The following is a 14,330-nucleotide window of genomic DNA, read 5'->3' on the forward strand; positions in this document are numbered from 1 at the left end:
CATGCGTCTTGTTTTGCCACAATGACTTGAGCAGAAAACGGATAACCAAGTTAGAAAAGTTACTTATTGGATTTAGTTCAAGCACTTCTCTGCTTCCCAAACGTGATGAAATTTTAACTAAATACTGTTTTTTTTTTTTTTCCTTTTGTTTTAGCAAGATTAGTGAACTCCCCCCCCCCCTTCGATGATGAGTAGTCATTTGATTGTCATCATTTTTATTTGGAGGAGAATGGAATATATACTATGACTACGAGCATTCTTCGGAAGGGCTAGAGAGGTGAAAACCAGGAAAATATGTAGCATGGAGATCCAATGGGGTATTCCCCCAAAAATATTTTAAAAATCAATAAAACGATCTATCCTTCCTGGATTTCGTTTCAAAGTTTATTTCAGGTCCGTCATTTGGGAAATCAGGGTGAGGAGGGGCCATTGGAACCTCCTGGATTTTAGAAATATTTTTAAAAAAAATAGTCTTTTTGTTCGTATTTTTTGTTTGTTCCTTTAAATATTAGGCAAACGTTTGGATAGGTAGCCTCTCCCCCGGAATTTTTCCGGAATTGAAGTCTCCAAAACGTATTTTAATCAAGTTTTAGTGATTGGGGGGGGGGGGGAGAAATGATTGGGGGTAATATGAAGGAAACTTTGGAAATTTAAGTTTCAGAAATAGAATAGTAGATTATCTTAGATGGCAAGGCGAAACGATCGGAGACCCTCACCCGGAATTTTTTTTAAATTTAAATCCTGAAAAGGAATGTTTGTACGGTCTTTAATCATGCAAAAGGAATAGAAGGCACTCCTGTGAAATTTTTCCGAAATTGAAAGCTTAAAAATCCATTTCTTTGCTATTTTTAGGGAATGGGATAGGGTTTTAGGAACTTCTCGAAATATTTAAAAAATTAAGTCCTGAAAACGCAATTACATGACATCTTTCAGGATGAGGGTTGGGGTTAAGAGACTGTCTCACAAAAAAATTCGATATTGAAGTTCCAAAATCGAACTTTCAGACAATTTTAGATAATGTTATAGGGAGGTTTTTTTCGACTCTTTCGCGGCAATTTGTAGGGATGCAAGTCCGTAAACCAAAATGTAATAATGCTGAGGGATCATCAGGCTCTTTAAATTCGCCACTATGCTCAAGTATTGATGCTTCTCTAAAATGATTTTTTTCCTCTACATATTTTAGTTTTTAAACTGTTTAATGATATGTTTTTGAATGTGTTCTCTTATAAGAAATTCTTCGCGACTCCCTTGGAAGTCACAACATGCTGGTTGGGAACCGCTGATCTGGAGCATTAGTAATTAACCAAGCTAGTCAATTAATGGTTAAAATACTTTTTTTCTCAATAAAAGTTGTACTATACACATTCATATCTTTAGCATAAAAATGTTTGTAATTACTTTGGTATAAAGAAAAAAGCTTTAAAACTAGCATTTAACTATGTCATTACTACAGGTAGATCGTGTTTGTCAATTACTGGCGTTGAAGGCATTTTAGATCAATGCCTGTAATCGACCAACCTTCAATAACAAACAGCATAAATGGATAGTTATTAAATGCATTTTTTTTCCTTCACTGAGAATAAGCATTGATCAGCATATCTCAGTAAATGAACCTGTAAAATTAAATTTAACCTAGAAAAAGGTGATTCAACATTTTATCTGATAACAATTTGCACCAGTAAGAAAAGTGACTTCCTTGAAAACTTCTAGATGTCTCTGTAAGTATATCGTACGTAACCTTCATAATGGTCAAATCAAAACCTTTGTTACAAGTTAGTTCAACTTACTGGCTGATGGTCAGTAACTCGCGGATCACACTATAATACTTCCTGTGCAATTTAAATTAACGCTTATCAATATAATGTTTACTTAATCTGTTACTTTTCCAAGTCTAAAACTTTAAAGTATAAAATTGAGATGAAGATTTACTTAATCCATTTGCACAAATTTGACATTTTTATGCTTGTATTTGCAATTTATTCCCAGAATTTTAAGCTTTGTCTTAAAATTTTGATACATTCAAATATAAAAACCATTAAACGTTACATAATATATGAAGTACCTACTTTCTAAAAAAGTTTCGTGTCTACAAGGTAATGATTTGAGCCTATTACGCGTACGCACACAATATGTAAAAATCTTTACTTTTCAAGTTCAATTTTGTTTTTTTTTTTGAAAGTTCATATATTATCATACATAATACTTTGCTCTTTGTTATAAAGGGCAAATATATGCACAAAGATGTCACACCTGCGCAAATGGATTGAGCAAGGTTTTTTTATTAAATAAGAACTATTTTCAGATCATCTTTGTCCTTCGTTAACATTAGAAAATATTAATTACTTCTTGAAAAATAGTTAAAATCGTTGTTGAAATAAAATATCACGAAATTTTAATGATCTCTGTTGCGTCAATTTAGAAAGATATTCATTGCGGATTAGGAAAGATTCTGTGGCGAGCACTCGTAGGCCAATCCTCCACTTCTTGTTCACCCACCTGTTTCTAACAACACGGAAAATACACACGGGGATGTCCTCCCTCCCCCCTTTCTCTTTCCTTGACTACAATCACTGCCGCCTCAAGCATAAGCTACAAGCACTGACATCCGATACCACTGGCCATCACTTCAGGCACACGCATGGAAAGCCTCACTTTTTCGCAAAAATCGAGTTCATCTGCAAAACTCACTGATGGCGATATTTGTCCGGCGGGATCGCCACGCGATCACGAACAATTGGTTTTAGAGAAAAAAAAAATCTAGACTGATTTATGAAGAATATGAAGGAATGAAACTTGTTACAGAAAGTTTATGGTCCATATGGAATCATTTATTAGCATAAAAATGAGAAAAAAGCCGAGCTATTAATAAAATAGACCTTAATTTCACGTATCCTTACTTATTCGAGTTTTTGACGCCATCTATTGGCACTTTAGGCAACTATAAGATTAGTGGACAGAATCGAGTAAGTTTCAGAACACGTGAGCATTGAAAAATTTTTTAATGATATTTACAAAATATTTCAATTGCAATGCGTCTACATTGTTTCTATGGTTCAGAGAAAAAAATCTCGAATCTCTGTGTTTAGATGATTTTTCATGAATGTGTTCAAGAGAAATATTTCATATTTGACAAAAAGTACTTTTTAATATCATTTTGTGATAAATGTAGGTAACTCAGCAACAATTTACTTCATGTACGTTGTTTTTTACACTTTCATCTGATATATTAAAAAGTTTCATTGCAATCCGGCGATTAGATTTTTTTTGTCGCTGTTCCCAAAGAGTCAAGTTTAGCATGTTTTTCTACCGGAACAGCCTTATCCCTCCCTTCTTTTCCCAATCTTGCTTTTGACGAAAAGCATGAGAGCATAAAATTTGATTTACACAAATGAACAATCAGTGCGTTATTTTAAAGTTAGAATGATCAGTAATCGTTTGAATCTTTTGAATAATCATTGATTGAGCGATTCTTTTAAATGACTTAATAATTGGAAGCAATTCTGTCAACAATAGATCGTTCGATAATATCATTGGAAACATGAAACCGACTTTGAAATCATTACAAAGAATCACTCATAATCGATCCCTTGAGTACGAAATTATTCGAGCGAATCAATCCATGGAATTATTCGAATTCGACACGACATAATTGAGGTCTAGAATGATCTTGGATAGTCGAATATTTCGATTATGGTTATTGGATTATGCCCATCCCATGATTGATAGAAGTTTCGTTTATTTTGTCATATGAATCCATACATACGGTAATTTAAAATATTTAAAGTCATTCCTTAAAAATTCCTTAAAATGTTAACAAGCTATTGGTTTATACCTTAAAAGATACGCGAGATTAAAATAATTTAAATCGGAAGGAAAAAAAAAGGCAATTTTTACCCTATTGGGTTGCTCATCTTCCCAGCTTAATTTCTTCACCCGGCGAGGAATGGACCCATTTGGCCAATAAATATTTTGAACTTTTCCGTTACTAAGGCCACTACCAGGTCTTGTCGTAAAAGTTCCCATCTGATGCTCATCTCTGAGACTTCCATTTGCTTGCCAAGCACTGACTTCGGACGGCGACGGTGGCAGCTGACCTCTGTGTATTGTTCCTTGGTAGTTATTATCAGCCATATTGAAAACAGGATTCTCTACTCCGGTTTGACGGTCATTAGGGGCCTGCCCACCTTGGGGTTTGTTGTTATTGTTGCTAGGCAATGTATTTCCTGACATATAAGTGGCCATTTTGTTTACCAGAGGCTGGCCATTTGAGGACACAACATTTGGGAGGCGATCTCTGTACTGCTTACTAAAAGAAACAAAACATTTATGATAAAGAACAAAACTCTCATAGATTATACAGGATATTTACAGAATGCAAGTTATGAAACTAATTTCTGAGTTCCATAAAAAACGTAATTTGTTTAATATTTTATTGACAAGCACATTTCAAAACTTGTGTTACACATTGAATAAGTTATATATGTGCTCCATTTGTCACACATAAAATATTGAGACTGTATTTAATTTCCTGCTAAATCTTTCATAGTATCTCAGCCGTTATTCTGTGTGAAACGTGAAACGTCAGTGATTCGTATAGTTTCAGGTTCTGAATATTGCAAACGTTGACAACGTTACTGAAGAGGAAACTGTATTGTTACTAGAAAATCTGTATGGGAGCCCAATTTCCGAAACATTTTCTGCATTACTTACTAGTACAGCAGTTTTTTTAGTTTAAATACTGAAATAGTTGAAACGGCTGCAATATTTAGATGTTATCTTCAAACAACGAACGAGTAAAAAATGTATGAAAGACTATTAAACATTAACTTACGTTTTAAGGATGTAAATTGTGAGAGTTATGATGACTATGATTAGAGTGCCTAACAGAACACCAAACACAATCATTAGTAGTAATGAGCTGTCGTTCTTCTTGATTTTGAAAACACTGGATTGAGCAACATCTTCCGGAAATTGAACAGTCACAGGAACAGAGGATTGTCTAGGTGGAACACCATTATCGGTTGCTACAACAATAACGTGACACGTACTGGCGTTCAAGAACTCAAGACTTCGAACTCGCAGTTCTCCTTTGTGCGAAATTGAAAAAACTCTGCAAAGAAAAGTTTTAAATTATAGATTACTGAAACATAAAGAAAAAAAAGCATGCAGTTCACTAAATCCTTGCTTAGAATTTCTCATTGAAATGTTTCGTTTTTCAAAAAAGTATTATGAATTGTTATTTATGATTTTTAACCAACATTATTCATTTGTTATTTGAAATTTCGAGCAAGCTTGCTCATGAGTATCAAAAACTTAATGCATACAATTTGTTAGACAATAGTTCTAACGTTACAATAGTTTCTATTGGCAGTGTCACATATAATGAAAACTATAAACAAGTAATTAAGGGTTAATATTTTGTGATAGGAGTTTTTTTTTATCTATGCTCCTTATATAATCTATACATATATATTTTGCTCTGTCAGAAATGTTTATAAAATTTCATTAACTTTTTTAGTTGACTACCTTTACAGCAAAATTTTTGTGAACAAAAAACATAAATTAACTCTACGAAGATTCAGCGATATAAAGATAAACTTGGAATGAAATGTTATTGTTCAAAAAAAACCTTAAAAAAATAAATATAACAATAGAGGCAAGCAATAAAATAATGCACATAATTTGGAAACATAAATCTCTGTGAAACATAATTTGGAATTTTGGATTTTATTTATTTACTTTTTTTGGAAAAAAAATACAGATCTCAGCATTATAAGAGCATTTAAAAATTTTCAAAATTAATCAAAATAGTTTGCAATACTTCTTTGCAAAATGTATATATATATATATATATATATATATATATATATATATATATTTTTTTTTTGAAATAAATTCAATATGCTGTTATTAAACATCATTTTTAAAAATTTCTACTCCCTTGTTTTCAGTCATTTAATTTTTTTTCAGTGTGTAGCTATTTAGTTGATACATCGTTATGTCAATACAAGGAGAAAAATGTAAGTTTGTCCTGGTTACTCTATTGAGGGAATGGTTATTGGTTACCTTTTTAAACCACTTCTAACCAGGAAACCAGACGATAGTGAAAAAATGAAGAAAAAATAAATAAATTAGTAGAGTTTGAAAGAGCATAGTAAAACATGTTTCTGGATGCATAAGTTATTTGCCCTCGTGTCCCCGTCATCAAATTTTGAGGTCTGCTGAAATTTTAAGAAATGTCGCCAAATTGGTGAGTAATGAGAGACATCTTTCTCACGCTTTGCAGATGGATGTCCTACGCCTTGCAAATGGTGGAATCGTCCGAGAGATTTTGGTATCTTCAAATACTCGCCAAGTCTTTAAATTTGGCTCTATTCCTAAAATTCCTTAAGACTTAAAGACCTTATATTGTGATAACAGGAGCACGAGGGCAAATACTTTTTGGGTCAAAAAATGTTTGAATATGCTCATTCGATTGCTACCTATTTAAACTTTTTTCATTATTACACTATTTGTGTGGTTACCTGGTAAGAATAGCTGCCTATTACTGGGGCATCAAATTAAAAAAAAAAATAATAATAATAATAAATAAACGTAAAGCATCACCATCACAAGAGGTCATATTTTAAACTCCTAGCTGTGATTAATTGAGGAATGCAACGTCAGGAGATTCTAGGCAAAGCACTTAAAAAAAGTCTCATTCGCTTTAAAAAAAAATTAATGTGAAATTTTTTTGTTAGAAAATCTTACCTTGCAAAGGGTCCTTTCACATTTAGTTCTATTGTATCATTGATATCACCATCTTTCACCTAAAGAAAAATTAATTTAATAAGTTGTAGGATTAAATGGATGAAAAATAGGACTGAAATTAAAACCATTAACGTACAAACTACTAAAGTACTAAAGAACAAAAATTAAGGACTTCTAGATAATAACACTTATTCGTGAACATAGTAAATGGTAAATTGAGAGATGGTTTAAAATAATATTTGCCACTTATTAGCGAATATTATTTTATTGTTATTATTATGTTTTTCCGTGCACCCATACTTTGTCATTGATGCTAGGGAGAATAACAGATATAGGGAAGCATTCAAGCTCGAAAATTCATGTAAAAATATCATGTAAAAACACCCTATGTTAAAGTTCACATATTCACTAGGATGAAAATTACCGAACTCAATAACCTACGAACTACATTGCGAAATGACTTAAAAAATCATAATCTGTCATTGTTCAGTATGCTTAACGAAGGCTGCATTAAGGATTCAAAATGGCGAAAAGCATTTCCGCTGCATTAATTTTCACGCCTGAAGTCCTATAGCCAAATGAATACTTAAAATGCTATAACGGCAGGGCACTCGAACAGAGAGGACCCCGGGACCATTCGGCTGAAAGCTGAATGCTCTACAGACTGAGATATTGTCCGTTTTCCATGAGAAGGTACTTGACTCCTCCCTCGTCACGCGGAACTGGTATCCGATGATTCAATTTCGCTGTTTTCGGCAGAAGGTATATTCGAATCATAGAATTTTGTTGTAAAAGTAGTAATTTTTAAAATGTAAGAATAACTAAAATGACAACAGAAGCAAGTGATGTAAAGGACACTAAGACTTTTTAGCATTAAAATGCACGCCCAAGTTCAGGCTGTCTGGCTGTCTCCTTCAGAAGCGCGTGGATTGCTTACCGATCACCCCCGCGTAAAATGGAACTCTTTGCTCGAGGAGGCGTGGCGAAGTGCCTTCTCGTGAAAAACAGACACTACCCTGCTCTCTATCTTGATGATCTAAGAATGAAATTTCTAATCCATTAAAGGACCTCTTCTGAGATAATTTAAAATCTCAAGTTTAAGAGAAACTGTACATTTTTAGACAGTGGGTCAATATTTCGTCATTAGCCGGTACGGTACGATAAGCCTCAAACTGAGGGGTAAGTTATGAAATTTGATAAAGGAATAAAGAAGAACTCGCCGACCGACAGATAAATAGGCTGGAGAAATAATATACGAGAAAAAATGGGAAATTATTTAGGAATACAAAATCAACATTTATTTAAATTTGTGGCACATACCTCTATAGTTCCGATCAGGCTGCCGATTCGGACGTCATCATGCTTTACTAAAAAATTGTATTGTGGCTGGGCAAATGTAGGATCATTGTCATTGACATTCATGACTGTAACATTTACTCGTGCTACGTCACTCTAAAACATTAAATAAAAATAATAAGACCATGTAAACGATGACACAAAATATGTCTAGTATTTTTAAAAGACAAAATAGGATAAATATATTTTCTCTCAAAATTCAATACAACCTATAAAACTAGATTATATTAGATGGAAGAAGATAGATTGTATTTGCACGTAAAAATCAGTTGGTAACTTTATGAATTCTTTTGCAATACATACATTGACATTTTTCGAGAATATTTCGTTCAAATGTTTTAAACATTTAAATCCCCTAAACTTTTGCTCTGAAAAAGTTTAATGTACATCGAACGACAAGGACATAGGACTCCATTCATTGGGTCAAACTGAAGTTCTACAAAGTTTATTTCTATTTTAGCTTTCATCAAGTTTACAGGACTTTTGGATGGGGTCCTAAAACCTGTAAAAAAACGAGAATTCTGTCTCGGACTGCAGAAAACTTATACAAAAATATGTTCCTCTACGTGGCGTAATTTTCAAGAAAAAGAAAAATAAAAGTACCACGTTACATTTCAGGCAAATAAAGTAAACTTTGACATAAACAGGATCACAGCGAACATTACAAATGAACTGATTTATGTATATAACGGGAAATCATGTTGGTCACAATTTTCTTTGTTTGTTCTGGTTTGTAATTTAATGATGGTAATTTCGATACTCTAAACGTAACGCAATATTTAATTACTTACTTTCTAAATAAAATAGTTGGTTTCTTTAGAGGTGATTATATATTATGAACTGTGTGAAAATTCTTTAGTCTTGAAAATTCTTAAAGCTAAATACTTTCTGATTTCAATCGTTACGAAGAAATTAAAAAGTACGGAAAAGATTCAATTTACACTGAGCATTCACAAAATAACACCTCTATACTATAAATCAGTGGCATTGCGGAGGGGGGGTGGCGATCCGCCCCATATGTCACCCGGGGGTTACACTCAAAGTGGAACTGAAAGTTTTTGAAATATATGAAGCTAAAATACATTTTTAAGGCTACAAATTTGAACATTTTCCGGGTGTGGGGGAACTCCCGGAAAACCATCCCTCCCAACCTACATCATGGAGTAGATACTGTGCTCAGGATTAGCTTTATATTACAAATACTGAGATCTGGTAGTGACTTTTGCTTATATCAAAAAAACTGAAACCCATTATCTTTCCCTGTACAACGTTTGAAATAATTAAGGAGCCTTTAATTTTAGAGCCCCCTTACTGTTTTGATCTCTTGACGGCCTGCACATATGCGTCTAGGACAAGTTACATAAGAAGTGTTCATAGTTTTTATTTGCCTTTTGTGCATTAATCTACTTAAAATTTCGTTTTATACAAAGGTAGTTGTTTCTGAAAATTGCATGAATTTCATATTTTTATAGAACATTAAAACTGTAACCTACCGCCCCGGGTGTCGCCCATGCTAGGTATGCCACTGTATAAATCCCGCAGAAAATTTTCTCAAAAGGCATAGTAATTACGAAAAATGTACACATTTGATCTAATTTCTTTTCTACGCAATTTATTGTTATAACTGGTGTGTTCTTACGCATTTGCTATATTAGCTCAATCTCCAGCATGACTGGCGAAATCAAAATGAGTTTTTTTTTCTGTTTTTTTTTTTTTTTTTTGCAAAAGCACTGAAACTTCTTTCAGTAAGAAACACATACAATATAAAAACACGCCAATTTTTAAATGATTCAGAACACAATAAATAATGTTGGTAGTTTAAAATTGCTGCTCGTTTATGCAATTTTTCATTACGTTTGTAGATAAATTACAGTGAGAACCAACCTTCGGGGCACACCACACGTGCTTTTTTTTTTTCTTTTCTTTTCAAACACCCCTGCTTAAGAGTGGGCAACCCTTTAAGACGTCAAGAATTCGCCAATTTCATTTTCAAGAAACTTTTTAAAGAGTGAGACTTAATGGGAAAAGAACAGGAAAAACAGCTTGGTATTTTCAAACTTCTTTCACCCCTCAAACCCCACAGGAGGTATGGCTGGAGCTCTTCGACTGCGATAAGTGCTATTGTTTGCTCCCCCTAGTGCCTCTGGTATACCAGAAGTGTGGAAGAATTAGGACTACACGGTATCGGCGCCTTGTGGCAGGTGTAAAGCTTGACCACGGAGAGATGAAGCGTGAGCTCAAAGCGGTAACGAATCACTTCATTTTGTAATAGGTAGGATCTGTGAGAACGCGAGACTTAACTACTTACGCGTTCTCGCTAATTCTACCTATTACAATATGAAACGAGCCGTTTTCGCTTCCAGTTCACTCGCCATCTCTCTGTAGTCAAGCTTTGCCAAGGTATACGGCGTAAAGCTTCTAGTTTGTTTCGAAAAACAACGTACCCCCCTTTGTCAGGTGTCACGCTGTTTTTCATGAGAATATTGTGATAAAAAAATTTGTGACGTCACATTTCTTGTTACCCCCCTCCCTTGCCCTTGTCACAAACAGCCACAGTTTTACGAATCACGAGTCACCATCAAAGAATGACATCATTTGGTAACGATCCTTAACTTATTTAAGTATGAAACAGGATGCAATTTTCTTAACTTATTTACCTTTTTTACTTGCGTGTGGACATTATGTTTATAACATCAGAAGCTTACAATTAGGTGCCCCAAAAATAATAATAAGAATAATAAATAAATTAAATTAAATTCTTCATCAAAATCAGTGTTTTTAATGCTTACCGTTTTACCATCCGAAGCAACAACTCGAAAAGAATACTTCATCTGTCTTTCATAATCAAGAGGCTTTGCCACAATAATTTCCCCTCTGAAATTTTTTTGGAGAGGTTAATAATCATACTTCATTACTCAAACTTAAAATTTGTTGAAACCAATCGTGCTAAATACTTACGTGTTTTGAATTGCAAACTCTTCAGATGGATTTTCAAGCAGTTGCAATCGAACATGCTGAAAGATTCAATACTAAGTATTGATCATTGAATAAAATAATTAAATCACAGTAATATTATTTTTTTTTCTACTATGCAAATTTAAAATTATATATACCTACCTATGATACATGATATTTAGATATAAGTACAGTGAATATTTATTTGTTTTCTCTTTATATCACACTGTATAAGTGTTCATTAGGCACAAATACATGAATACAAAATAGCATATCGAACACTATTCTTTCTAAGCACATGTTCACTTTTTTGTCTGCTTCATCTAAAATACTTTTGATTTCAATCTTAAAAAATTACGATCTTAATTAAAAGCTCAATCACTTGTTTGAAATAATCTAAAGTTATTGAATATTAAATTAAATTTACAACAATTACGTTGAATAAACAAATATTTTTTGTTAATTGCGCTAATAAAAATCTATCTCTGTAGTATGAATAGAGGCTTTTCGATAAAAATATGCACGTAAAACTACTTTTTGAAATTTTACTGCTTAACCATTACCTATTTCCCGTACATACTTCATTTTTAATGCATATAACAGTTTCGTCCGTAATGATGACGAAAAAAATATAAATAGATGAATTCTGAGATTCGTTGTTCATTTTCTTTGCAATGTCATCGACTGCATTTGAGTCTTGTTATGAAATAGTAATTGAAGATCTGGATGGAAGAGAGGACAGCTGCCTTTTTTGCCTGTATTGTTTTACAATCAAGGTAAAACATCATTAGTAGCCAGTGCTTAAGTAGTAGCCGCTTTAAGGTTTATATTTGAAAAAATAGGATTCCAGGGCTTCCAATGGATTCAAAAGTGCATCAAACGTGCAGGAAGTATTACCAAAGATAATGGAATACTAGTTAAGATTGGACACTCGACGACCGGTTTTTACATATATTTTACATTGACTGATGAAGGTCAGCGACGCATGCACACTCAAATCCCTTTTCTTATACTAACGGCAAAAAGGTGTCGTTAAACACTTGTAAGAAAGTTATTTTTTTTAAATGTTTTTTTATGTTTTTATGTATTTATTACTATTTTTTATGTTTCTTTATAATCTCTTTTTGAGCTGCGCGATTTTGGCTTGTGAACTCTTTTGGATCTAGTTTCGTTCATTTTAATTTGTTACATAGCAGTTAAATTACTTGTAATTAAAAACTCCATACAAGGGAAACGATAATCTTATTCATTCTACGCACATAGTATAATAGGACTAAGGACATGAATAAATTATAAGTAATTTTAAATAACACTGAATGCAGCATTTCTTTTACGTTAACTGTTGATTGTTCGATTAACTTAATTTTTATTGAGCAATCACGATTGCTTATTGTTCTCATTTGACCGTTTTTAGTGTCCGTGCCTTTTTCAACTTGGACCAGAAGTCTTTGCAGCACCACCGCCCACCGTCCTCTACTGGCAGCGCGGCTGCTCCGGTTTTGAGCTATCCGCTTCTCATGGTTGGAGGCTTCCATGTCCTACACACAGGCACGTTCACACATATACACACACACGACTTCACACACATACACTCACACACGCTTACGTGCATACACACAGGTCTACGCACACACACGACTTCACACACATACACTCACACACGCTTACGTGCATACACACAGGTCTACGCACACACACAACTATGCACACGTAACCGCCCAGGAGGAGAGGCAGGCTGGGGGGGGGGGGCAGGAGCCGTTTCAAGGAACAATAACTCCAATGAGTAGGGTCCTGTCTCAGTTCGTGATTGCGAAAAATATAATTTGAATTAAAAATTTCAGAATTCAAATTATTTTTTTTTATTTTATTTTATTATTATCATTGCTATTTACTTATTTATTTATTTGTTTTTTGCTGCTTTAATAATGGGTAAGTCCACGTACTTGAGATTGAACATCACGATGAGTACAATAATTGGGGAACCACGTTTGCTCATCCGTCCATTCATTTGCACGCAATCGTCGTGCATGACTGAACATCTGTTCAATGATAATCTTTGCTTTGTTTAAGAACTTTATCTAAATTCTTACTGCACAATTAATAATGAAATAATTGGAACAAAATATAATGGCTCAAGGTTATTCTCTTAGGCGTGAAGGTAATGAAGAACAATGAAAAATTTTGGTTATAAAAATTGAAAACATAATATCAAATGTTAAAAAATTACATAAAACTACGAGAGTTTATAAAAATATGTGTGTGTGCCTTCACACCTACGAAAATTTAAAGTCGTTTTATCAACTGTACTCGACCTTCTGTAGACATACGAGGCAGCGAGAAGCAAAGGGATGTAGATGTACATTTTAAAATTTGAGTAAAACGCGTTTAAATATAAGAAAAGACTTTCTAGAAAGACTTTCATTGAAAAGTTCCCTATATCATGCTGTATAACAGCACCTACCAGTGCCACTAGTACTATCTGTTTCCCCAAGACACAGGAGAGGTTCACCTTCCATTTGTACTGGTTATCTCCATTTTTTTTTTTTTTTTTTTTTTTTTGCCACTTACATCCCTTTGCTTCTCGCTGCCTCGTGCATAAAAAAAATCTCAAAAGTACAAAAAACTATGCAATATGACAGTCATGATTACCATTTATTTATTTACTTATTTATTTTTTTTTTGGCAATTCACTGTCAGGAGCAAATATAATTTGAAATGCGTGAAAAGCGATTGAAATTATTATTATTTCTTTTGACGATACATTTTTAAAACGCACTTGAAAAAAAAAAAAAACTTACTTTGTCATTGAGCTTAGTATTGTGGACAGTTATTACTACTTGTCCGACAGGAGCACTCTCAAGGACAGTGGTTACATATTCTGTCTGTAAAAATTTCAAGTCCGCTGGCAAAATGTTATCACTTTCCAGGGTTAAAGTAGTCAAAGAGTAACGATCGGGATTATCCATTTGCGTTGCTTTGATGACCAATGTAATAGGAAGTCGGGTGTCATCAGGCATTGCTTTTCGAATTGTGACTTGACCAGTTCTTCGGTTCAGTTCAAAAAATGAGTATTCAGCAGAATCTAAAATGTAAGAAAAAAAATGTTTTTTCAACTTTTAATTTAAAAATAATGTAATAATTTTTGATTAGTTTTAGTTCGGGACAGCTCGTGCTAAAAAATCTTTATTTATTTCTTATTTATTTATTTTTTTATTTTTATCCGCAGAGTTAATTAGGGAAAAAGAAATTTAAAGACTACATCCATATTA

General features: G+C 33.4%; 1 protein-coding gene across 2 annotated transcripts in view; it reads right to left on the reverse strand.

Annotated features, from left to right (window-relative positions):
• The window catches only part of LOC129219361 (cadherin EGF LAG seven-pass G-type receptor 3-like), a 238,112-nt gene that overhangs the window by 7,170 nt on the left and 216,612 nt on the right, over positions 1-14,330 (reverse strand). For both annotated transcript variants that reach the window (XM_054853735.1, XM_054853736.1), the window contains exons 10-16: positions 13,860-14,143; positions 11,065-11,120; positions 10,896-10,980; positions 8,071-8,202; positions 6,751-6,809; positions 4,832-5,110; positions 3,895-4,306 (exon numbers count right to left, since the gene is read on the reverse strand). In XM_054853735.1, coding sequence (XP_054709710.1) covers positions 3,895-4,306; positions 4,832-5,110; positions 6,751-6,809; positions 8,071-8,202; positions 10,896-10,980; positions 11,065-11,120; positions 13,860-14,143 — 1,307 coding nt within the window. The remainder of the gene's footprint in view (positions 1-3,894; positions 4,307-4,831; positions 5,111-6,750; positions 6,810-8,070; positions 8,203-10,895; positions 10,981-11,064; positions 11,121-13,859; positions 14,144-14,330) is intronic.

This window comes from Uloborus diversus, chromosome 3 (genome assembly GCF_026930045.1).
Source record: "Uloborus diversus isolate 005 chromosome 3, Udiv.v.3.1, whole genome shotgun sequence".
In the NCBI taxonomy this organism is placed as follows: Eukaryota; Metazoa; Arthropoda; class Arachnida; order Araneae; family Uloboridae; genus Uloborus; species Uloborus diversus.